Source organism: Botryllus schlosseri, chromosome 10 (assembly GCF_051294905.1).
Source record: "Botryllus schlosseri isolate E-star chromosome 10, Bs_hap1, whole genome shotgun sequence".
NCBI classification, from domain to species: Eukaryota; Metazoa; Chordata; class Ascidiacea; order Stolidobranchia; family Styelidae; genus Botryllus; species Botryllus schlosseri.
The window spans coordinates 12,161,937-12,188,189 of NC_137245.1; the positions used below are offsets into that span (position 1 = coordinate 12,161,937).

Sequence of the window (26,253 nt, forward strand, 5' to 3'; positions counted from 1 at the left end):
ACCAGTAACCGAGTTCTATTGTTCAATGTTCATACTTAGGTTCCAAGCCTTGATAGGATGGGTATGTCGCGCTTACTCCCTAATCTCTGTATTATGTGTAAGCCTATACCTGCAATTTCGTAATCAACACCAGACCCCCCCCCCCCCCCCCCCCCCCCCGACCCCCCTTTCGCCTACCAACTTAACAGGCATGCAGAGACTTCATGATTGTCGTGATATGGGACTTAATTTTAAAATGCGGAGATTTCATGATTGACACATCTGAACGGAATCGTCTTCTTGATTGGTACAAGGATCTCCAGGTCTATTCGCTACAACCCTTGAAAAATGCGCTAACACCAAAGAGGGGGGCCCTTCGACCAGGTGGGGGCCCGAGCGACCGCCCACGTCGCCCACCCCAAAAGCCACCACTGCGTGGTTGTAAACAAGTCACGGCGTTCCGGGTCACAAGTCCTTCACTCAATTCTTCCGAGTCATTCACATTTTCTCACTGAATCAGCCCGAGTCCGAGTTACTCTACGAAAGGGCACGCCCAAGTCCAAGTCAGAATTTTCAGTCACGAGTCAAATACAAGTCATGTTTGATCATCGTGAATAGGGAATGTGACGCAATAGCAGCTCTTCCACCGCACATTGTAGCGTTTGAAAGTCATGTGATAGTGAAGTTTGAAGGGTATATAGTTTTAGTTTTCCGATAACAGTTTGATAGTTTGTTGCGTCCGTGATTGTACCAAGTCACGGCGTTTTACCATCATGAAGAGGTAATGTGACATAATATAGCTGATCTTCCGATGCAGGGTATAACTTTTGAAAGTGATGCGACCGTCAGGTTTGATGAGTATTTTCAGGTTTTCGGAGTAGTTTTAGAGTGAATTTACAGTTGTCAAATACAAAAAAGAAGATATGCGGCACTTAGATATTGTAAAATTACTTGAAAATTCAAAATTTCGACGCGGGCCACACAAAATGCTCTGCCGGACCGCATGCGACCAGAGAGGCGTGTGTTTGAGAAGCCTGCTACAGGCCTATTTGCACTGTGACTGCACTACGAAAAAATATCGTTACAAAAATACGAGGAACTGAAATAATATACGCAATCGATGGAAGTTTTATACGCGGGCTTCCCAGCTCATGTCATAAACCCGAATCCGCTATCGAGAGCGCATCCTGAAGTAGAAGAACGGTGATTCAATACATTCAATTAGGTTGAAATGCTGGTTTTCAGGTGCACAATGTCAATAAAATGTGATGTAGGCTACATAGGCTACTCAAATTCCGATAGTACGGTTTCCGAATGCGAGTGCGGAAGGAAGTTTTAGTTGCAGCATATTTCAGAGTGGCATCTGCTACATAGGCCTACATATTTCGTAAATGTAGCCTATGTATGAAGTTTTATAAATTTCCCTGAACTTGAAGAACAGTCGAGGTAATGACACGGTTGTATCATCAATCATGTCCGATACACAATACTTTGAGATCAATAAAATGTTATATATAGGGTGATCAAATTTCGGTATTGAGTTTGTTGAACGCGAGAGTGGTGAGGGAAGTTTAAGTTGTAGCAGATTGCGTTGTGATATCTGGTGCACAAATTGTGTATGCATCTTATATGTTCGTAAAAGTTTGTGATAAACAGTAGTCTTCTCCGGCAATCATGGTTGTGCGTCCTAAGAAACAATCTGAATTCCTTCGTCTATATCAGTGGGTCTCAACCTTTTAGTCTTTGCGGACCCCTTTTGGACCGTCTCGGACCCCCGCGAACCCCCTCAAGTTTTCGTTCAAAATTAGCTCAATTATCGTGCAACCGTCAACTGTCTTGTGCAAATAGTAAATGTAGACTATAGTGATGAACAGCCACAAAATCTCTTTTCTTGAAAATAACAGCACACTATATGTAGAAATTTGGTAGACTAATATTATTTCGAAGGGAATTTTCTAGCTGCATTTATTGTCTTGAAAATCCGCGTCTTCGATTTGATATGAATGAGTGCCTAAAATCCATTTCCACAAAGATATATTGGTGGCGAATGTAATATTAACGCGTAACGCTTCCGACGACAGCTTTTGGTGTGAGTTTTTAATGAAGATACCACGTCCATCCTAGAGTCATTTCTATCTAGCATATCATATTAAAATTGTTTAGTGGTTATATCACAGGAGAAAATGGATTTCGTGACGAGGTTTCAATTCCTTCATTGGGACAGATGCGGAAAAAAATTCAGGAATTTCTATCTTAAACGACTGTATACAAATTTGCTAAGACTGACAACTCCAAATCCGAAATGTTTGCCTGTTTGACCTTGCTATCTTCATCATTTCATTTTTCCACAAACCCCAACAAAACATCTCTAAACAGCAATAAGTTTGCATCAGCAGGCTATTGGCAATTTGACAATTAAAATGAGTCTGCACAGTCGGATATTTCATCTCTGACGACCATTTCAATGATGAGTCCTAAAGTCTTAGCTAGTATGAAGCGAAACAGGCCCATGCTTTTCCTGATTGAAAAATAAAATAAAATTTGCTTGTCAATCATTTTCCAAATTTAGAGGCTTCGCGTACCCCCTGAAAATGCTTCACGGACCCCAAGGGGTCCGCGGACCCCCGGTTGAGAACCACTGGTCTATATCGTCTACTGGCCATACCAAGAGTGGCAATCCCAGTGTTGGCATGACTCGAGTCATGACTTGACTCGAGTCAGACTCGAGTCACCTTTTACGTATGACTTGACTCGAGTCACTTCGTAAGAATGACTTGACTTGACTTGACTCGACGCTTCTAAAACGCAGATTGACTTGTGACTCGAAGCAAAATTTACGAGTCAATTTCAAGTCATCAAGTAAACTATGTGGACTAAATCGCCGTATCTTGTATAAGTTCGGATTGTTAACCGATCACTCAATGATTGTGAGTCTTACCGAGCCTCCATTGTTACATCACTAATGAATTGATCGTTGACGCAGTGATCTGAGCTTATAGCATACGTTGTCGTGAACTTGCTCACCTCAACCAGCCCTCTTGCGTGCTTTAAATCGAACGAATATCGTCCATACGTTTATAATTGTACATCATGGATATTGGATATATATGTGGGTAGGGTATTGCTCCATATAATTTTATTGAATTTTCTGATGCTTCTTATGCTATCCTATATTTTGGCTGATAATTATAGATCAGGGGTGGACAGAGCTGCTTCACGCGAGAGCCGCATATCAAAAATCGTTGCCTTAAAAGAATCACAACATAAAAATTTAGATATACTAATTTATTTCGTCTCAAGGAAATGTAGGGTATCGAATGAAGTTTCTTATTGTGTGGTACAAGACGATGCGTCTCCACCTAGGCTGCAAGGTGTTTGAAATAGGACTGATATCACGGCAACAGTGCGGAGCTCGGTAATCATAATACTTCGTAAATATGTCTATTTTTAGTAAATTTTGGCTATTAAGGTTTTGGTGTTTGGTTTCGTAATGACGTTTCATTTTTAGCGTTGTGATTATTGGTCGAATCTTGACGGAAAAGGCACAGTGGCTTACGTTCATTGTCACCGAATGCACATTGCACACTCATTGTAGAACCGCAGTCAAAGACTCGAAGAGCAGCATGCGGCTCGCGAGTCGCGGTTCTCCCACCCCTGTTATAGACTGAGGCTATACCGCTATACTTGCGTAGTTTGACAGTTCTATACGTATGCATGAGCGATATAGCGCCTTCTTGCGTGTCTAATCAACTCTTTATTCGTTCCTTGATTCAGAATAAATGGGGACTCCATCTGTATTTAAAACAGTTAGCAAAATGCAATGACCTTGAGTCATGTATCGTACTTTGAAAATTCAACTTGACTCGACTAGTGACTTGACTCGTGACTTGACTTGACTTGACTCGACTTGACTCGAGTCATCTCCAAACATCGGGTGACTTGACTTGACTCGAGTCACCTTTGAAAATCGAGTGACTTGACTTGACTCGAGTCAAAATCTTCGATGACTCGAGATGACTCGTGACTCGAAGGTAGTGACTTGATCCCAACACTGTTGCAATCTAAAGGACATATCTGGCGTTGCTTTCAGAAGGGATGGTGTGAACGAGTGGTTCACATTCACGTTCTGTGTGTGAACCTCGGAAATTTAGATGTTCCCGTTCACAATCGAGCCTTGGTATGTTCTGCACTCTGAACCTTTTTCATTACTACAATATTTCACGTCGTTACAACACCTTTGGTCGAAATTCCTTGCATCTCAACTTTGAACAATGCTTCGTGTGGCACTAGCAGCATAAAAAATCAACACTGTACGAGCATTCACCTTGCCAATTTCAGAAATTTTGCTTGCTTTGTTGCAAAAGTTTGCTCGAAATATTCCGCTTTTCGTCTGAGAATATTTAGTGACTCGCTGCTGTAAGCTTGGCCCGAAATCACACGACATCATGAACGAAATACATTACATGTAGGTAGTCAGCGAATTATGCTTTTTCAAACAATCAATGAAAATGATACAAAGAATACATCGTTGTCTAGTGTAAACAATTTAGCAGTCGTAGGGGATCTATCTTGATTTGATATGTTTACTGTGTCATAAAAACCAAATTCACGCGATTGGGGTGTTAGCTACTGTATAACTTGTTTATGGGGTTATATCGGTAGCAATTATTCTCAGTATCAATGTAGCAATAGTCACACGCCGAATACATTACCCGGTCGAGCCCGGACCGCTAAGGCGTAAGCTTATATGCCCTTTGCAAGTCCTCGTCGAAATTGATGGCAAAACGACGGAAGATATTGATTTTGTTGGGTCATTATAACATTTGACTGTGCTAGTTCACACATCTGGTGACGTTTTAAAAGTCACCATGCACTTTAACATTATGGCATAATTTGGTCTGAGTCGTCGCTAGGTATCGTGTTCATATATTACTTCGCTGAAATGTAGGGTTGGAATAAGCAATATGACGTCACGTGACGTTCCACCAGATCCGTGTTCGCGTTCACAAAGAACCTTTCGATAAGGTTCGCGTTCACGCGAACCTGAACCTTTGCGGGGTTCGCACCATCTCTATCTTTCAGATTGAATTAGTGCGAAAGAAAGCTCAAAATATTTCTGACCAGCATGTCGTTCTATGGCGGAGATATCAACATATTTGATGTGTCGGTTCATGGATTCATTTGGGAGAAGCTGCAAAGTCATGGAAACAAGATAGCAATAGTAGGTATTTGGTACCAACACCACAACAGTCTAAAATACAATGAATAAAATTGACAGTTGAAATCACTGAGGTGCATCTCAAGGTCGCAATGCTTGCTGTCATGCTTGCACTGCAGTATCAGTGGAATGATAAATTCAAATTCGAAGTAATCATGAAATGAGCGATTTCACTCTATATCAGTGGTTCCCAACCTTTTTATCCTAATTCCCCACTTCCGATTTATTCCGAGCCTTCATTCCCCACCTAAAATCTCTATATCCATATCTACCCTTTAAAGTGCTACCTGCAATAAAATTTTGCGAGACTTTGCTTGGTAAATATTACGTGCTATGGTGATTGTTAAGATCCCCAGAATTGATCAGCACACAATAAAATTAACGCAGCGGTGAACTGGTAACCGTAAACGCACCTCCGTAAATATATGTATCTACCCCGGCGCGCAGCCAACAGAAAAATAGAAGGGGTTGAAAATTTTCCAAATGTTACGGGGTAGCATCAGTTTACCTACGTAAATGCCGAATAATACCTGGGTCAGATAAACTTCCTGATGTTGACGATACATATATAAGCCGCCGTAAACTACACTTTCGCACAATAGCCTACTAAAAGAACTTGAAATAACATAAATATGTAATCTCATTTGTAATGAGTCCGGGTGTGCTATCAATTAGCGAGTCCGCGATCTTCCTTGAATACGTGTTCAGCAATATGAGTTCTTATTACAACGAATCAGAATTTTTCTACAACTACGTTTCGTGACGGATGATGGTGAACAAATGAATAAAAACATTTCTGGAGATCGCGTGTCGCTAATCAGGTGATTCTCGCTAATTGGAGGCACTGATAATATGAATCGCTGAATTTCAAATGAGCTATGAAATATTCGGTCGGCATTTCAAAACGACATTTAATAAAGGAGAATATCACTGTAAAGATTTGTTTCAAAAGTGAGTCCATTCCCCTACCAGAAATCTCAAAATTCCCCACCAGTGGGGAATTCCCCACCGTTTGGGAACCACTGCTCTATATGAAACATGTTATTACATTTATTGCTCCCATGTAATATTTAACATACGAGGAAAATGAATTTTTGATTTAAGGTTGATGGATCACAAGACGGAAACTGCATAACGTTTATGGACTTCTTGGATAACTCGCGGAAAATTGCGTCCTACCTGCAGGGATTGGGTATAAAAAAGGGAGAATATGTATCGATCTTTTCATCAAATCGCCACGAATTTGCTTATATCATGCTCGGGGTAATTGGATCAGGAGCGGTTGTGACACCCTGTAAAGATTATTATCGAGAAAGTAATATGCGTATAATAACACCATCAGTCATATACATATATACACTCAAGATTTGTGTGTCTTTCTGTGAAGATGAAGTCCTCTATGAATTCGGTATAACCAAGCCAAAGGTCGTGTTTGTGGACGAAGATCGGCTCGCTATATTAGAAGCAGCAAAGGGAAAACTTCTCTTCCTCGAGGTATATATATTTTGATAGTGAATATAGTAATATTCGTGTATATGGTAGGAGGGACGAGCAGAGGTGGTCAGTAACGAAGTACTTCTACTTTTTCGAAGTACTCAAGTAGTTTTCCTCTACTTCTGGTACTTACTCAAGTAGATCTGATTTTCGTTACTTCTACTTCGTAATATTTTGTGATCTACTTATTTACTTTTCGCTATTTTCAGTTTGTCAAGTAGAAGTAGTTCAATCTTCCAGTCAGGAAAATAGCCTGAGGAATTTCGGGGCAGTTTTCACGGAGCATCAACATTTAATTTTCATAAAAGTTGAGTTGAGTAAAGCCAAGATTTTCGTCGCGCTGCGCGCGCAGTGGATACGGAGTTCCCAGTATGATTTCACGAAAGTATCAATGAATATAATTTAGGTAGCGGGTTGGCGTGATTCCGTTCACAGAGGGATATCTAGAACTAGATATCCCTGCATTCACACCACATTGTCGCCCTTCGCCCAAATGAAATAATTCGTCATAGTATATATGGCTCATCATATCGTTTGAAACTGATGTTTCGCAATCCATCATTTACTTGTCATATCGTAATCTAGCATGTCCATGGCTCGTCCTAACCTGGAAAAGTGGACTCTTGACTTTTTTTTAGTTTTAGTGCTGTTTTAGCATACCGCCTTTGAAACTTTCTGGACTGAAGGCATGAAAAACGTGTTCCGCTTTTAGAAGTAGTATTTATGTTTTATTTTCAATTCCCAGTATCATATACTTTGAGTTATAAATAGTATCAGTTTCTTTTGTCTGGATAAAATATATGTTGAAGTATAAAAGCCAGTGGCGGCTCGGGTGGGGCAAGGGGTGTACGCGATTTTAATTGTTTAAATGACGTCACAATAGTGTATTCCGACGTGAAAATGGGACTTCGTGGTGGTCACACACAGTTTGTATGGGGTATATGCATTAAGCATGGTAAACAAGACTTACGTATTTCAAATTATTCGAAAGAAAATATCAAGTACAGTTGTTCATACCTGCATATTTTAACGTTTATATCAGCAGGCCTATTGCGCGCGGCGTGATTTCATAGTAGCAAAATGTTCAATGACGAGTACATTGAAATCTGGAATACTCAGAATGAGAGCGTTGAGAATCGGGCGCACATCTAACGCATCGAGTCTAATTATTGCAGTCAAGTTGATAGAAAGCGATTTTTCAACTATTGGAATTTTAAAAGTTCACTAGTGGTTACTACTTCGGAAATCGATGTATTAGAATATAAACAAGTCAACTCGAGCCGAGCAACGTCAACTATCGGGTAATATCGAGACACCGTTTGCAGTAGACCACATGCTTCAGATCACGATACGATACCCAATTTCGGTCGAACTAGAGACACTGTCCCCTGGCACCAGCAGTATAAAAGTGTATAACAAGGCGTCCTTATCCTCGCTTATGCGTCAGCCTTTTATTTTTTATCGCAATACGTTGGGAAAAGGTAAAAGTGCGCTTTCCTCCAGTGTACGATTAGATCAATGGACAATTTTTAGGCTGATAAGAGCCGAGTCTTGCCTAAAACCACAGAATTTTGCGTGAAATATGTTGAGGAATAGGCTGATCAATTGATCAGCTGTTAGCCGTCATCGAAAACGAACTAGCTAACGCGCTTGACATCGGGTTGTCAGCAAATGGCATGAAGACCACACGGTGAAATTGACATTGGAGAATATAAAATAAAGTAAATATCTGAATGCAAACCGAGAATCTTAGTAAACTGTTTCATGAAATCATCATCTCATCACCTATCTCAGTATGAAACACAGCTAAAATTAGCACAGACCAACGCCAGCTTTTGAGTGAAATCCGCAATGCGGTAGTCAGCGTTAGGCCTACCATACTCGACCTCGATAATGAAATTACTGCCCTAATCATTGAGTGTCAACCTCGGGACTTGGCACAGCGTTCGATACTGAAATCAAGATATACCGTCCAAAAGCTCAAGACGAATGTAGGTACGGAGCATCGTTAAAATCGATACAGACCAATACCGGTATTGCGTAAAATCTGCTTGTTATAAATGGCGAGTCAGCTCTCACTCGAATTAGGAAACGAAATTACCACACACATAGTTCAGTGATAAACTTTAAACTTGATACGACGATCGATACTAACACTACGACCAACTATGCCAAATTTCATGACCGATCTCGGTATGGAACATCGTCAAAATCAATGGAGACCAATACCCGCTTTTGAGTAAAATCTGTTTGCGATACATGACGGATCAGCACACAGTCAACTTTGGAAACGAAATTACTACCCTACACTTCAAGTAGCAACCCTGAAACTTGAAGCAGTGTTAAATACGACCTTCACGACATAACATACCAAGTTTCAAGAATTATCATGGAGCGAAACATCGTCAAAATCGACCTATACCAGCAAAGGTCGACTTAACGCATAAGACGGCAACCAAGTAAAGATATAGATACCATTGTTACATCACACCTTAAGGGCAACCAGGCAAGGTTGCCCCACTTGCTCGGTAATTTTATGAATAGGAGAGAGTAAATCACCGTTTCTTTATTATGCGCGGCTTCGAGAGAATAGAAAGTGAAAGCTTGTTATGAGCGCTACCGGGGCAAGCCCCGGCTAGGCATTCACAAAGCGAAAACACAGAAGAGAATGCGATTTTCGCAGAGACTTCGCTATAGGTATGGGCATTTACCAGCGAAAGCACAAGAATAATGCGGGTTTCGCTGTGATTTCGGTATATATTGATTGCCGTGCATCTATAAATGGTAAATAATTGTTATTGAACAGAATTTTAGGTGGGGCAATGCCCCAGTTGCCCTATAGGACGAGCCGCCACTGATAAAAGCAAATGTAGCAATGCCTTTAATTTCCGGAAATAAAGCTACACAATATGGCATTTTTACGGTCCCCTATACTTTCAATAACGTTTACTAATCGCGGTAAGTGTTTGCACCGTATCCTATACAATTTCTCCGTATTGCTCTTCGACTAAACTATACGGACCTTATAATATGGGGGATGGCGCCATACCATGCTATTTTCTAAAACGTGCTGTTCGAGAAAACAGAGGATAAGTATCGCATTTCCATAATAATACTATCATTTTCATCCTATGATGTGGACGAATGCTTATGCTATCGAAAATTGGATACCTGCTGGTGTGCATCAATATGAATCAAGCTCGTCACCTTTCGCATAGCTCAATTTGCACCTTATTACAATCCATGTGAACGAATTAGGGTCGTTTTCACAACTACTTACTTACTTGAGTACTTTTGAAGTCAGTAAATTCTACTTCTACTTCAAGTAGTTTTAAGTTGCTTATGAAAGAAGTACTTCTACTTGTACTTGAGTAGATATTTTCGTCGCTACTTCTACTTCTACTTGAGTAGCTTTCTTGACTACTTTGACCACCTCTGGGGACGAGCAGTACGTTAATTTCAGTGAGTTCCTTGTATAGTTACAGAACTTTTTATTAATTAGCTGTGGAAACCAAGGGAATGCAATGAAGGTAGAACTCGATATATTAATGGCATGGTCTGTAAAGATAAGAAGTCAAGATCGCTTAATTTAAGAATGCATTTTTTGAATAGAAATCGACAATGCGTAGACATGCCTCAAATTGTGTTGCACCCTGTATGATCAAGATTTTCGGTATGGCCAGCTACTAAAACACGAATTCAACACATTATACAAAAACCCAGATGCTTCTCGGATACAATATTTGGAGAGTGCGGCTAGAGTAGGGTTACCATATTTTTGTCGCACAAATTCCGGACGCTCTTCAGTGCCCACTAGCGGATTTTAGAAATGAGCAATCGACAATGAGCAGCACATTGTCGATCAATATGACGTCACACCAGCAAAGCCTTGTCTATCGACTAGACGTGGTCACGATCCTGTTCAGGAGTATCTGGTTGTGTGATATAAGTTTTAGCCAGTGCCGAGGTCACATTTTTTCAGCCCCCTCCCGTCCCAACAAACAGTGATCTTGGGCCCACCGTAGGGTAATCGATGCAACTTCTGGGGATTTACTATATGCATCTGGTCGTTAAATGATTTGAACGAATTATGTCAATAATATTGGTTTTTCCATATATTACTATATAATTTTATAAAGGTAAACTATCCCCAGGTTTAGAACCACCATCTTTGAATAATCATCCAAACGGCCTAAACCGATTCTATGAATATACCGCTATTTTGTAATTGCGATTACAATTAGAGTTATTTTTGGAAATGAATGGTATTTTTATTTATTTCTGATTGCAGTTTTTGCGACGGTGGTGGTCCCCATATCAAAATCAAAATTTGTGTTCCTAAATTGCGCGCAGCGCGAAGAAAAACTACATGTAGCATAAATCGGCCCAAAAATAATATTGTTTAAGTTGATTTACGAAAAAATTATGAGCTTACTTCAAGCTTTCAAAATTCCGGACATTTAGGCATATTTTAGAAATTCCTCCTGGACGCAGTTTTAATGGTGAAATTCCGGACATGTCCGGGAAATTCCGGACGCATGGCAACCCTAGGCTAGAGGGAACCATGTCGACATGACAGTACTGGCCCTATTATCCAGTCCATATACAATGCAGCTTGTTATTGAATTCGTATTAGTCACCCGATCAATCTAATTTTTGTGGATATATTATATTCGAAGTGGTCTGGTGCACAAGACCTTAGTAGTCAAGCACCAGTAACCCCACACACACATTATACAAAAATAAGCCGTTTGCACTAACATCTTCAAAAACACTAGCATCTCCAACTCTAGTGCCGGGTTGTACTGACTCGAGTCATGAGTTTTTGGTGACTCGACATGACTTGAGTCATTTTTCAAATGCGTAAAGTGACTCGACTTGTACTCGAGTCATTGTGCATGACTCGAACCAAGTCATATGACTCGAGAATATAGGACGGCCAAGACAGACATATCATTGCCACTTCGAAGAATGGTAAAGTCACCACATTGTTGGTATTTCGACTATCAGTCCCGATACTGGGAAAATCGAGCTAGAAATTGAAACGAGGAAAATTACCACATTATGAATGCGAATCATTCTATATCATTCGAGCAGAGTTGAAATAGGTGTATTGGACAGTATTGAATCCCAAACTGAACACTGAACACAATGACATGGACCCGTACTTGAGTCACAACACTGTGACTCGGACTCGACCCTCTACACCAGGCCTGGGCAAAGTGCGGCCCGCGGGCCAAATGCGGCCCGCGAAGCCATTGTGTGCGGCCCGCGAAAGGTTGCTCAGAATTCTCAACAATAAACTAGCATTTTGAATGTTTAAGCGTGGACTAAAATCATAGGATGTATGAACTAAACAGGAAATTCATTTACTTTGAAGCATGTTCAAATATGCCACGATTAGCCTGCCTATACGTACATCGCGTGCGTATCCGGATTCAAAATAAAGACAATGTGGCAAAGTATGAATAACAATCGAGTTCACAAGAAATCACTATTTCCATGAAGTTCAGGAAAAACCTTCTTTGTTGCCATTGTCACATTGCGCAATATACGGTGCGTGATTCAAATTGTTACTTGCGGCGTACCAAATCCCTAATTCGAAAAACAATTCAATCAGTTCTCGCTACTACTATATGACTCATCATATCTATCACCCATAAAGGATGAACGAACATGTCAAAAAGAGAAAGCCGAAAGCTGAAATTCAAAGATGGCTTAGAAGAGCACTAAATATTTGTATACTGGAGTTAGGGATAAACACGTCCTTTGTAGTTTTTGCCGAGTATAGTGCCGAGATCAAGGATTTAATCATGACAAAAACACGAAACGCTCGGTCAAGGGACAGCGAATTTCAGAAAATCGGCAAACTTCGCTCAACATCAAGGGTATTTGAGCTGTACTGCACAGTGCACACTGGTCGGAATGCTGCAACCAAGACAAGCATTGTGCTATCCCATATACATCTCAGGATAGGGGTGAATCAGAAGTTAATTTTTTTTTCGCGCCATGCGCGATTTAACCCAAGCTTATACTTTATTGCTGGGTGTATTGTCCCGACTTTGATATTACAGAATTCTCTCATCAACATCCATAACCTTCCATGCCATCAAACTATCCATCGGGATTGCTAGCATGCTGGTTGCTCGTTTTGTTATGTTGTGATATCATAATAGGGGGGGGGGGGGCTTTGGCGTGAAAGTTTCACTATCATAAAGGGGGCGTGTCTAAAAAATAGTTTGAGCACCACTGTGCTAGTGTCTTGATAGAATTACGTCGATAGGGGTTTAAAGAGTTACAAATGCATCATGTTCAACATTGTTTCGAATCATGACGGCAAATAGATATTTCTTCAATAACCGCCACTTTCTCATTACCTAACATAAACACATTCACTGAGCAGCATTTATTAACAATGTGATTTAGAAATAAAATTAATCTACGCTGGAGAATATAGCTAAAAATTTTCACTCGTCCCGTCAAGGTATTTTCTAATTCTCATTTGGCCCGCGGAGGAAAATAATTGCCCACCCCTGCTCTACACACTGACTTGGACTCGGACTCGATTCGGTGGTGAATTGAAAATGACTCGACTTGACTCGAGTCAAAGCTATAAAAGTGAGATTGACTTTGTGAATAAGAACCATGTGACTTGCTTACAACCCTGCTCTATCACCCCACAGTGGACTAACAAACGTGATTTAGTAAAATGATATAGTTGAGTGAGTTTGGTATGCAGTCAATTTATCGGATTAATCCTGTATAACAGGGTAAGGGTATTACGTTGATGAAATGCTTTGCAAGATACTAAATTGCTATATTGGGGGAATACTGTACTATGAATAATAGGGCATGTACTTAATAATAATATTAATAGCATTGATAATTCAAGACGTTGGTGTGGCGCTCGCAGCATTTCTGTGCTTTTTTCATCGAAAGACTTACATAATATGAATGGGCGATATTCTACTTAATATTGAGTTCTTATTAGCATATATTCGTGATTGGAAAAAGCCGAAGATATAAAACCGTCGAAGACATATTGGAAGAGGCAACTGCAGGTATATTTTGTCAATAATTTCAACTACCTATCATATCTCGCTGTGAAGTAATATTATATTATCGTATAATACCTGATAGAATCTCTGGCGAAAGACGACATTGACCCGGAAAATGACGTCGCGATTGCTGCATATTCCAGTGGAACAACGGGTCTTCCAAAATGCGTCTTACTTACTCACAAAGCCGTGCTTTTATCACTCCAATCTCAATTGTAAATTCCAATCCACGATTATTGCTTTGACAGACAACTAATTCCATTTTTTCACCATAAGTTTCATTAGTGGAGGAGGCACGTTCTACGACGATCGAGCAATGTATCATATGAGCGGATTCCTGAGTATTTTTGCAAATCTACAGATTGGAAGGAAAATAATCTTGGAGAGGGAGTTTCAGTTACAGAAACTATTTGAAGACATTGAAAAATATCAAGTAAGCTTAAGATTCGCTGTCACATATGCATATCGTATCGATTGGGTCTACTATTTTACAACTACTAACTTGTTCAACGCTATTAAGACATCTCACTTTTGACTTCTACTTTGATTGGTTTCGGGATATCCTCGGAATCGCTAGTTCGTCTTGTCATTGAGTAGATATTTGCGGTATTACTTTTAGTATCATTTAAGAATCAATGCTGACGTCTTTTACCACCTCTGTTCGATGCTTCGCACCATTTACCCGCCCTCGCTCTGTTAATTGCAATTTCACTTCTCAAGTTAGGTCTTAGCCTTTAGGCAAGGAAAATCTCACCATGAACATACCAATCCTTACAATCGAGGTGATGTTCAGCATTAGATACCATACCAATCACACTATCGGTAATGCTAGATTGACGAATATTTTATCCGTTTCTATTTCAGATAACCGTAGCTACTTGCTTTACTCCAACGGTAATTGAAATGATTAATGCGAAGAACGCGCACAAATATGACCTGTCGTCGTTGAAGACGGTTATCTGCGGAGGAGCCCCAATTTCGTCTTTCGGAATAAAAGAAATGAGAAGGCTGTACAAAGTCACCTTTTTGGCGGGTAATAATATTATTTTCATATCCTTTTAATAGTTATCTATACATCAGCAAGCATAAGTTAGGGTTACATTATTTTTGTGGATCAAATGCCGGACACTCGTAAGCGCCAACTAGCGGATTTTAAAATGAGGTATGACACATTGTTTGTCATTATGACATCACACTAGAAAAGCTTTGCCTGTCGACCAGAGGTAGTCACGATCCTGATGAGGAGCCGGAGTATGTGGTTTTGTGTTAGAACCAGGACCGAAACAATATATTTTCAGCCCCCTTCCGCCCAAATAAACACTGATCTTTGACCCATCATAGGGTATTCTATTCAATGCAACGACTACTCCACCTCGGAATCGAAAGCGCACAACTACAACACACGCTGCGTCCTCGAAGAACAAATACCGCTTAATCGGGACTGAATACAACAAAACGCGTCGCTCTATCATTAGGGTTACCAAATTTTGGAAACATGAAATGGGGGCACTTTTTCAGAATTTTCAGACTTAATAAACCGGAGGAAAATCCTGAGAAAATGGTAAATTTTTTCCACTTCTTGGTCGGTTGGCTAAAAAAGGTAAACTTTCTCTCTCAGTTCCCAAAATACAGTTTTTCTTTCACATTATCAGGGTGGTTGACTTAGAAAACGGTCAACTTTCCGGCTCAGCTCCCGAAATACCCGCCGGAGCGTTACTTCGGTGCTGATTTACGGTATTTTAGTCGAATTTGGCAGTAAATTTGACCAAAATTCTAAAAAAAAGAGGACAAAATCTCAACAATGAGGACAAAAGGGCGTCCTCCGAGGACACTTTCAAAAAAGTCAAAAAAGATGACGTATGGTAACCCTACTTCATCAAATATGCCGTGATAATGATGATAAACTTCCGGGGGCTTACTATATGCATCTGGCTCCTATATTCTTCTGGTCTTTAAATTTTGAGAATGAAATATGCTGGGCAATCTTATATACATTTCCGAATACAGTTAGACTCATTCTGGGGTGCGGCATTTAAGGAACCACTCTTCCCTCCGTCTACCCTTCCCGAGTATTACCCCAAGCAAGTCGGAGCTTTCCAGAAAAAAAACAATGGTATCAAATCTTAACATGACATCAAACAATTTCGTTAAATACAAAGGTCGGCATATTTTCATGACCAGGTCAAATTGCCGTAACCAATTTTCTGCGTGTTTTGCTTATTGCCCATACCCAATATAGTAATCTGGGTACGCACTAGCCAATGTTCCTTCTATAAGCTGCTCACGTGCGCTAATGCGCAGTGCTTACACGGTCTCTGCGCACAAAAAATCCGAAGTGATGACCGTTTTTTAGTCGTTACGCACTGTTGTCAAAAGTTCTGCGCAGTGAGTTGGTGAGTGAGCGCAGACTCGTCAAAAATTAGAGGGAACATTGGCACTAGCCACAGGAAATCGCTCCGAGCGCGAAGAATTTTCTCGTATCGAAAAATTCAGCAAATATTACATGCATAATTAAATGCTCGCGCTGATACAGTCGCGACCCAAAATATATATCTTTTGCGACCCACCGTAAGAACGTTTGCTTTATGTAGCCTACTGTACATCGATCAGTCTGATAGTCAAAGTTACCCATCACCAGTTGCACACTTCAAGAGGAAAAGGTAATCATGTCCGCATTTTTTTTTGAAGCCATGGCTTAATCACGGGGGCCTATCTGTACGCAGACTTCTATGGTTTATAATTGGAAATGTGGTGCCACGTAACCTCATATCTTATAAGATCGTGTTCTCGGTATCCTTCATAGCTAACTAATTTAGGAATATCGTAACCGTGATCCAACGAATTACATTCAGCATACGGGATGACAGAAGGCGGTATGATATCCGTTGGGCCGATAACGGAAGCAGACAAGATGGGAGCTTCGGGAAAAATTGAACCCGGAGTAGAAGTGAAGGTTATTTCAATCCCAAATTTAGGTTTAATTGTCGGTTGATATACATGAACGCACAGGTCATCGATTTGAAGACAAGGAAAGAATGTGGATTTAAATCTGCGGGAGAAATTTATATTCGCAGTTCTCAAGTAAGCGAAAAATGTAACTATGATCATGCTATGATGATATACAACTAATATGATCTCAATAAAATAATTTGATTATGCGCGCTATTTTCCATCTTCCGCGAGTAGAGCCCTCTCATTCTCTTCCGCGGGTGTGTTATCGCGCCAGTATCTTATAATGATGAGGAGGTGATGGATGTCCCTAGGGTTGCATTTAAAACAAACGGTGTTTTAAAATACGTTGTTTAAAACATGTTTTAAGCAGTGTTTTAAACAAAGGCCTTTAAAAAAATTGTGTTTTTTTAAGTAGTAAAATTATGCCATAATTGTGTAAATACTTTCCAAAATACATGTTATATGGGCCTACGGACAATTACCACCCGATATAGCCGACGTATATCGATATGGAATGGTTGGAATCCTCAAAATAGTCGGTTCAACATTAATAGTACAGATATTTCGTCAAAGGAACTATATTTACCAGGGATGGTGTGAACCTCTTAAAGGTTCAGGTTCGTGTGAACGCGAACCTTTTTGAAAGGTTCTGTGTGAACGCGAACGTGAACCTGTTGACGTCACGTGACGTTCTATCGCTAATTCCCGCCCTACATTTCAGTGAAGTGATAACCTATCTCAATGTGCACGTTCATATTGACGTTCTAAACGTCGCCAAATGTATCAACTGGGGCAATCAAATGATATAATAATCCCGTAAAACCAATATCTTCCGTCGCTTTGCCAACAATTTCGACGAAGATTTGCAAGGGAATACAAGATTACGCCTTAACGGTCTAGGCCAAGCCGGACAATGTATTCGGCGTATGAGTATTGCTCAGAGGTGGTCAAAGTAGTCAAGAAAGCTACTCAAGTAGAAGTAGAAGTAGCGACGAAAAAATCTACTCAAGTACGAGTAGAAGTACGTCTTCCATAAGCCACCCAAAACTACTTGAAGTAGAAGTAGAATTGACTGACTTTAAATTTACTCAAGTAAGTAAGTAGTTGTGGAAAATGTCTCAATTCGTTCGCATGGACTGTCAGAAGCTGCCAATTGAGTTATGCGGAAGGGTTGTAACCAAGTCACAAGTTTCCGAGTCACAAATCAATCTCACTTTTATAGTTTTGACTCGAGTCAAGTCGAGTCATTTTCAAGTGACTACCGAGTCAAGTCCGAGTCCAAGTCATCTAGTAGAGGCTCGAGTCCGAGTCAAGGTGTTTTGATTCGAGTCCGAGTCAAAGTCATTATGTTCACTGTTCACTTTTCAGTTTATGCCGGTTCAACCCACTTTTCTCAACTCTACTCGACTGGTATAGAATGGCTCGAATTAGTAAAATAGTAATTTCCCTCCGTCTTAACAGATTATAGCCCTATTTTCCAGGTATCAGGACTGACAGACGAAATACCAATAATGTGGTAACCTACTATTCTTCGTAATTTTAATGAAATGTCGGTCTTGGGCGTCCTAGTCTCGATTCAATGACTTGGTTCGAGTCATGCACAATGACTCGAGTACAAGTCGAGTTAACACAAAAGTTGACTCGAGTCGAGTCGAGTCATTTTACGCATTTGAGAAAATGACTCGAGTCAAGTCGAGTCACCGAAAAATCGCGACTCGAGTCATTACAACCCTGCTATGCGGAAGGTGCAGAGAGCCCAATTCGTATTGATGCATTCCAGGAGGTATCAATTTTCGACAGAATAAGCATTCTTTCGCATCATGGGATGCAAATTATAATATTGATATGAAAATGCGATACTAACCCTTTGTTAACTAGAAGACCCCATTTTAGAGAATATCATGGCATGGCGCTCCACCCTATATTATAAGGCCCCAAGTTGAAGCAAAGAGCAATGCGGAAAGTTGCATCGGATACGGTTTCAACGCTTTGCGCGATTATTTTACGTTAATAAAAAATATTGTGGATCGTAAAATTTATATTTAGTGTAGCTTTTGTTTTCGGAAAATAGAGGTATTACTACACTTGCTTTTATCCTTCAACATGTATGTTCTGCATACAAAAGAACTGAAAGTAGTTCGAACTCAAAGTGTGATACTCGGAATTGAAAGTGAAATATAAATAACACTTCTAAAAAGCGGAAAATATATTTCATGTCTTTTGTCCATAAAGCTTCAAAGGTGATCTGCTAAAACAGGCGTAACGGTAAAAAAACGGATTTTCCAGATTAGCAGGACACGTCATGGGCTGCTACATTACGATATGATAGGTAATTGCTAGATTGCGAAACGATAGTTTCAAACGTTATGGTGGGCTATATTTACTGTGATGAAATATTGAATATGGGCGCCATTGCGGTGTGAGCGGAGCCAAGCAATCCGGTACCTAAATTATATTCAATGATACTTTCGTGAAAACGTATTTGTCACTCCATAACTACTGTGCGCGAAGCGCAACAAAATTTCTGGGATTTACTTGACTTTTCTGAATATTAAATGTTGGTACTCCGTGAAAACAGCCCCGAAATTCCTCAGGCTATCTTTCGTATTGGGGATTACACTACTTCTACTTGACAAACTCAAAATAGCGGAAAGGAAGTAAGTAGATCACAAAATATTATGAAGTAGAAGTAGAAGTAGATAAAATCAGATCTACTTGAGTAAGTATCAAAAGTAGAGGAAAACTACTTGAGTACTTCCAAAAAGTAGAAGTACTTCGTTACTGACCACCTCTGGTGCTACGTTGATATTGAGCAGAGTGTAAAACGGGTTTCCATGCTTTCTACCGATATTACCCCATTAACAAATTATACGGCAGTAGCCAACACCCCAATCGCACGGATTTGGTTTTCATGATACAATGAACATATGAAGTCAAGATTAACCCCATACGCCTGCTAGATTTTTTTACATCAGACAACGATATCAATTTCATTGATTGGTTGAATAAGCATCATTTGCTGACTATAGCCTATACATGTAGTGTATTTCGCTCTTGATTTTGTGTGATTGCGGGTCAAGCTCACAGCAGAGAGTCACTAAATATTCACAAACGAAAAGCTGGATATTTACCCTATATTTTCAATTGTTAACGTCAATCCACTATGACGTCACAATCAAATATTGGTGACGTCATGGCTTAAAAAACATGTTTTAAATTAGGGCCTTGTTTTAGTCACGTTTGTTTTAAATTGATTTTTGTTTTAAATGCAACCCTAGATATCCCAAGGCCATCGTATATACATTTAGTGATTTTCTCAACTGCTTGCACGCTCATTTACCCTTCATCTCGTATATTAGGTCCTAAAAGGATATTTGAAAAATGCTGAGGCAACGGCTACAGCATTTGATGATGGGTGGTTCAAGACAGGCGATATCGGATCTATAGACGAACAAGGGAATCTTTGCATTACTGGTCGATTGAAAGAGATCATTAAGTGCAAGGGATTACAGGTACAAATACGCGCAATTTCCAGAGTACGGCTTTGTTACAGCAGTGTAGCATATTTGTTGAACCAGTAGTCTATTCAATTACTCACTTTTAGGGCGGAGATAATAAAGTTGGATTAGCAATAAAGTTGATTATCGCGTTCGTCAGGATTTATCAGCCCAGGATTAAGTAAACCGGTTCATCGCAGCGCATAGTTAGCGTTAATCTCATGACTTAACAAACCGGAACAAACTTTATGGAAAACTAGTTGAAGTTATCTATAAAAACTGCGTACACTGCGTGCCATTCCTACGCACAAATATTACCGATAATGACCATGCCGATCGTCTCCTGGTAATAGCTTCACTAAAAAATCAACGAATTATGTACCGGCCATGGCAGAGCGATTCTATAATCCCTTTCTTAGCTGTACCGTACGATTTGGACCCGACTTTCATTTCGCGATAATGTGATAATTCGACCTATTACAGTGGCTGTATCGCTTTCAGCAGGCTGCTGTTTCATTCAACAAATTGAAAACCGATAGCCTATAACGCATTTTCGCATTATGACAGGGTTGTAATGACTCGAGTCATGACTCGACTCGAGTCCGACTCGAGTCACGATTTTCTGATGACTCGACTTGACTCGAGTCATTTTTTCAAAATACGAAAATGACTCGACTCGACTCGAGTCAATCTGTGTATTGACTCGACTTGGACTCGAGTCATTGCGCATGACTCGAACCAAGTCATTCACTCGAGACTCTGACGGCCAAGACCGACATTTCATTGTAATTCCGAAGCCAACACACCATTGGGATTTCGTCTGTTGGTACTGTTACTTGAAATTGCGACCAGAAACTGCTGAAAATTAGGGAAATTGTTATATTATAAATGCGAACCATTCGATATCACCAAACAGAGTTATAAAAAGTGGGTTTACCAAGACTTTAACTGGAAACTGAGCAGTCAGCACAATGACTTGGACTCGGACTCGAACCTCTGCTGGCTGACTTGGACTCGGACTTGACTCGGTGGTGAATTGAAACTATAAAAGTGAGATTGACTTGTAACTCGGAGCCTTGTGACTTATTTACAACCCTGCATTATGATGCAACAGATAACGCCACTTGATTGAAAACACCTCGACTAACCATCACGCGTAACCTTTTTCAACTTTATTCGTCGCGATTAGCAGTATTTAATCACACGACTACCATTCTTCCGGATCAGCTAACTTTATTATCTGCGCCTAAAATGCGTCCCGATTAGCAGTTTTTAATCACATGATTAGTATTCTCCCGGATCAGCTGACTTTATTATCATTGTTATCACCATCATTATGTTACATCAGTTTTGTTACGGTTGCTCTCTTATGTGCCCAAATATTATATCGGTCCATATAAACCAGAGGTCTCAAACTCAAATGTGCTCGCGGGCCAATTTCCAATTTCTGATGACGCCGCGGGCCGCAGCATCAATAATAGGGGTATTCAATGTATAATATCGAAGTACACCTTATTTCACGGCACCCTGCAGACAGCCATTTCACAAACATCGCGACAATGTAATTTACTCATATAGGCCTACTATTCCCGCTTGATACGAAAGAAATTACATTTTCAAACATTTGAATAAAATAATTTTAGATATCATGCGAGAGGACGGATGATGACATCCTAAGAGCTGTCGGGTTATAATATTGCAGCTTATAGTGGATCTTTGACGTGCCACAATTTTATGTAGAATATTTTAACATTTACTAAAGATTGATCTGATATCAGAGCATGTGAGCGGTGTAGCCTAAGCAGGCTATTGTTACTGTCATTGCCGAAGTCAAACTAATCCAGTGTTATATTTTATTCGATTAATACTGGAACAGATTAATAACAATTTAAATATAATCATTATTGGGCCATAGTAAAAGAATTGTTTCTTAACATATTTAGCTATCGTACCCTTTGGGCTTTCAATAAGATTTCCCATGTCCGTGTCAACAAAATTTCTGATGGTACCTATTTAAAAATCAGAAAGCTCATTCGCATAAAATCGCGCGTACGGCGCGAAGAATATTTCCAGTTGGATAAATTGGCCCAGAAAATATTCCACAGCATATAGGCCTAGTTCCACAATGCATATCTTATCCCCTGATGTGGTGCTTCGTACCACGAATGGGCTACGGACCCCTGGTTAAGAACCTCCAATCGCCGAAGAATCCATTGGTGATACAACTGTGGAGCGTACCTCTACCTTACTCACCACTGATAATAACATGGATAAGGAGAACAAACAGTAGGCCCTACTTAGTATTTAACCAAATATACGTCAAGGGGGCCACAGAATGCCAATGGTTTCCATATTGATCTGATTAGATATATCCCACGCAACACAAGCTACGGCATTTTGATATATTACTATTCCCCATGACAGTTTCATAGATTGTTTCGTGCGTAGGATTACCTAGTCACCATTCCGAGACGCAAGTCGTTTTCTGATTTCAACGCTTGACCCTACTCAACTCGACTCATTTTTAGTTTATCACCCAGTTCACCCAAAATCTAGTATTTTGACGAACGGTCGTACCAAACAAAATCACAATTTTCATTCACGAATACTCAACGGGTCATGTTTTTTTCATGATGAACTAGAAATGTGACGTAATAGCAATCTTCCACCTCATGCTAGATTTTAGAAGTGATGTGATAGTGAAGTTTGTTGAGATTTCAGATTTTTGTAGTAGTGTTAGAGTGAACTTCCAGTTCTTAAATCAAAAAAAAATGACACTTGAATATATTATCGAATACTTGAAATTCCAAAATGCATTCGCGGGCCGCACAAAATGGTCTTGAGGGCCGCATGCGGCCCGCGGCCCGCGTGTTTGAGACCTCTGATATAAACAAAGTCCAACAGAAGAAAAATTGCGGCCCTTTGACAACTAGACAGTGGACATTGGACAATGGACATGCATGCTCCAATTTATCAGTTGGGTTAACGTTAAGGATAGGGTTATGTTAGGGCTGAGTTCGGGGTTACGTTAGGCTTGAGCATACTGTTATGTTCCTGATCTTGCTTGAACAATAATTCATACGACGAGGTTGCAATATGAAATCAGTATAATATCAGCAGGACAACTTAAGACAGGCGACACGATCCAGAGTGCAGGAAAACGAAAGACGATAGAGAACAGGACTCAACCTGGGTATAAATACGAAGCACGACACACGAGGAAATAATGATTGGCGGCAATTACTAATCCTAGACAACTAAGAAACAAACGATACCAACGTAAAATACACGAACATAACAGATACGATTACATTTTGAGTTACAGTGGGGGATAGTTCTGATTAACGAGCATATCTTGTTTACCCGTCGATTCGCACAGATGTCACCGGCTGAGTTGGAGTCGGTGATCATTCGCCATCCGAAAGTCGCCGACGTGGGTGTTATCGGGGTCGCCGATGCAATATGCGGAGAAGTGCCCAAGGCATTCGTCGTGAAAGCCGATGCGACTCTGTCTATTGAAGATGTGCACGATATTGTCAATAGTAAGAATTCAAAAGTTTGTGTTTTGTACGATATCAACACTCGTTTTTTCCAAAGGGAATTTGTCTGATTTCAAGCACCTGAGAGGAGGAATCAAATTTGTGCAATCGATTCCTAAGTCGCCGACCGGTAAAATTGACCGAGTACAATTGAAGAAAATGTCTTGAGTTTGATGATGTGGTGCTTGCCAGCATTAAAGATCGCATACCAAGCAGACATGCAATAAACTAAATGTCATTTCAATGATTATGTCAATCAGTCAATCAGGTTTATTATCATTTTCATCGTTTCAAAACATCACAAGACTGCGATACAATGAAAAGATAGCAAGGTGTCGAGACAACTTGGAGTAGCCTGAAACACGGGTTAGCCTAGGCGAAGTAAAGAAGAGGCATGCACACTGAATGAAAAGTAATGCAGAGAATAAGACGCAAGCGACAAAGTGAGGTGGCATGTGGCGGAGGGCTAGGTCGATGTTAGGTCGTGGTCTGGTAATCCTGAAGACTGGCTAGTAGGCCTATTCATTTAGAAGAAATTGCTGGTATTTCGACATGAATGTGGACATGCTCGACGACTGTTGGTATTATATATCGTCCATTATCTGAACTTATATTGTTGTTGACGCCCTCCATATTGCGGGCTCGGTGATCTCTTCCCACAACCCTTAGGGATAGCCATGTCTTGTTTGCACACTAATATCATGATACCGTCAGAATGACACATTAAAATCATTATAAAAATCAAAATCATTTAACGACTTTCGTGACATTTTGAGAAGGGAACCAGGATTTTGTTTGCTGAGGAGCTACCAACAAATATTAAGAATTGCGTCCACACGACAAAAGTTACGGACTCACTGTACTTGATATCCTGTTAAGAATTATTCCACGTCAAAAAAGTGAGAAATATGGACAATCTTCCTTCGCATTCATCCGGGATTTTCATTCGCACCACGATTGTCATTTGCACTGAATTTTTTTTCATTCGCACGAGTTCGAACCGTGACACAGGTTGAAAAGCACTGCACTATATTGATAACAAGCAGGCACACTTTCACTACTAGTAAACATTGGTGAGAAACTAAATTTAGGAAGTAGACTGAAAAAAAAGTCAAATTTACGGCCCAGCTCCAGAAATAGCCGCCAGAGCGTTACTTCAGTGTTGATTTACTGTATCTCTGTCTTATTTTGCCCAATATTTAACCAGAATTCTCAAAAAAGAGGACAAAATCTCAGAAAAGAGGATATTTGGGCGTCTTCCTAGGACACTTTCGAAAAAGTCAAAAAAGAGGACATATCCTCTAAAAGAGGACGTATTGTGACCAATGTTCCGTCTAAGCTGCGCATGTGCGCAAATGCGCAGTGCTGAAACGGTCTCTGCGCAGAGAAAATGTATGTTGCGCACAAAAAATCCTATATGATGACCTTTTTTAGTCGTTACGCACTGTTGTCCAAGAGTGTGCGCAGTTGGTGGGTGAGTGTGCGCAGACTCGTAAAAAATTAGAGGGAACATTGATGGTAACCCGACCGTTGTATAAAATGGGTTGCGTTAGTTTAGAATACTTTCATGTTAAAGGCACATAATAACTAGGTGCAGTACTAAACTCAATGTGAGCATGAGCAAAGATCTTCATCACTATCTGAGTTGATTTACTAGTCACAGAAAACAATAGAACAAAACTCAATACAATTAACGTTCACGTATGCCAGTCGCAGAGGCGAATTCGGGATGTGTACATCTATCAGGAACCAAATGCTATGAAGCAGTCCTTACCCGATGGTTGTTTAACCACCTGGATTTGATCCCGAAAATAACACAAACAATTATACCGTTAATTAATCGAGTGGTATAATAGTGCAGTTCCAACCCGAATCCGGACTTCGTCCACTAGGCTTACTACAGTCCTTAAAATAGCGGTGGGGGCAGACCCAGGCAATTTTTAAAGGAGGTGCTAGAGAAAAAAGGTCAAGAATCACTGCTGTAAACGAAAGACACTGCTCGGAATTAACGACAAAATGCGGGTTGTTGTTGTTGTGTTGTGGTAATCATAGTGTTTGTCGACTACTATGGTTATTTAGACCAGTGCTTCTCAACCTTTTTCAGTTCGCGACCCACTCTTCATCCAAATTTCATTGCGCGACCCACCAGACACCCTTTCGCGACCGACGTTTAAGTCACTGCTCCTGGGCGCTAGTTTTTATGTTTTCAGTGCGTTACAGTTATCTGGTCGTGCCTAGCATGAATATTTTCCCGAATTCATGATGGTATACGGTCAATGATATTAGCAATTGCATATAGGCCTACTTTACTATGAATTTTTGCCGACAGCAATATTTGGAGACAGCCATTTAGGCTAGGGTTGCCATACGTCCGGAATTTCCCGGACATGTCCGGAATTTCACTGAAAAATCTGCGTCCGGGAGGAATTTCTAAAATATGCCTAAATGTCCGGAATTTTGAAGGCTTGAAGCAGGTTCAAAAGTTCTTCGTAAATAAACATAAACAATATTATTTT

The 26,253-nt window shown here is 40.3% G+C and overlaps 1 protein-coding gene across 2 annotated transcripts; it reads left to right on the plus strand.

The window, feature by feature from the left end:
* Positions 1-2,726: 2,726 nt before the first annotated feature.
* LOC145448214 (uncharacterized) lies at positions 2,727-24,487 on the plus strand. Of its 2 annotated transcripts, none has more exons than XM_080326571.1 (13): positions 2,727-3,394; positions 5,062-5,200; positions 6,302-6,512; positions 6,585-6,691; positions 13,683-13,752; positions 13,832-13,964; positions 14,026-14,182; positions 14,614-14,782; positions 16,602-16,702; positions 16,759-16,830; positions 20,061-20,213; positions 23,578-23,740; positions 23,796-24,487. In XM_080326571.1, exons 2-13 carry the CDS (start codon positions 5,105-5,107, stop codon positions 23,903-23,905), a joined length of 1,542 nt encoding a protein of 513 aa, XP_080182697.1. In that variant the 5' UTR covers positions 2,727-3,394; positions 5,062-5,104; the 3' UTR covers positions 23,906-24,487. The 2 variants fall into 2 exon arrangements, with proteins under 2 accessions (XP_080182697.1, XP_080182698.1); XM_080326572.1 differs by lacking the exon at positions 2,727-3,394 and adding an exon at positions 3,460-4,444.
* The last annotated feature ends 1,766 nt before the right edge of the window (positions 24,488-26,253 follow it).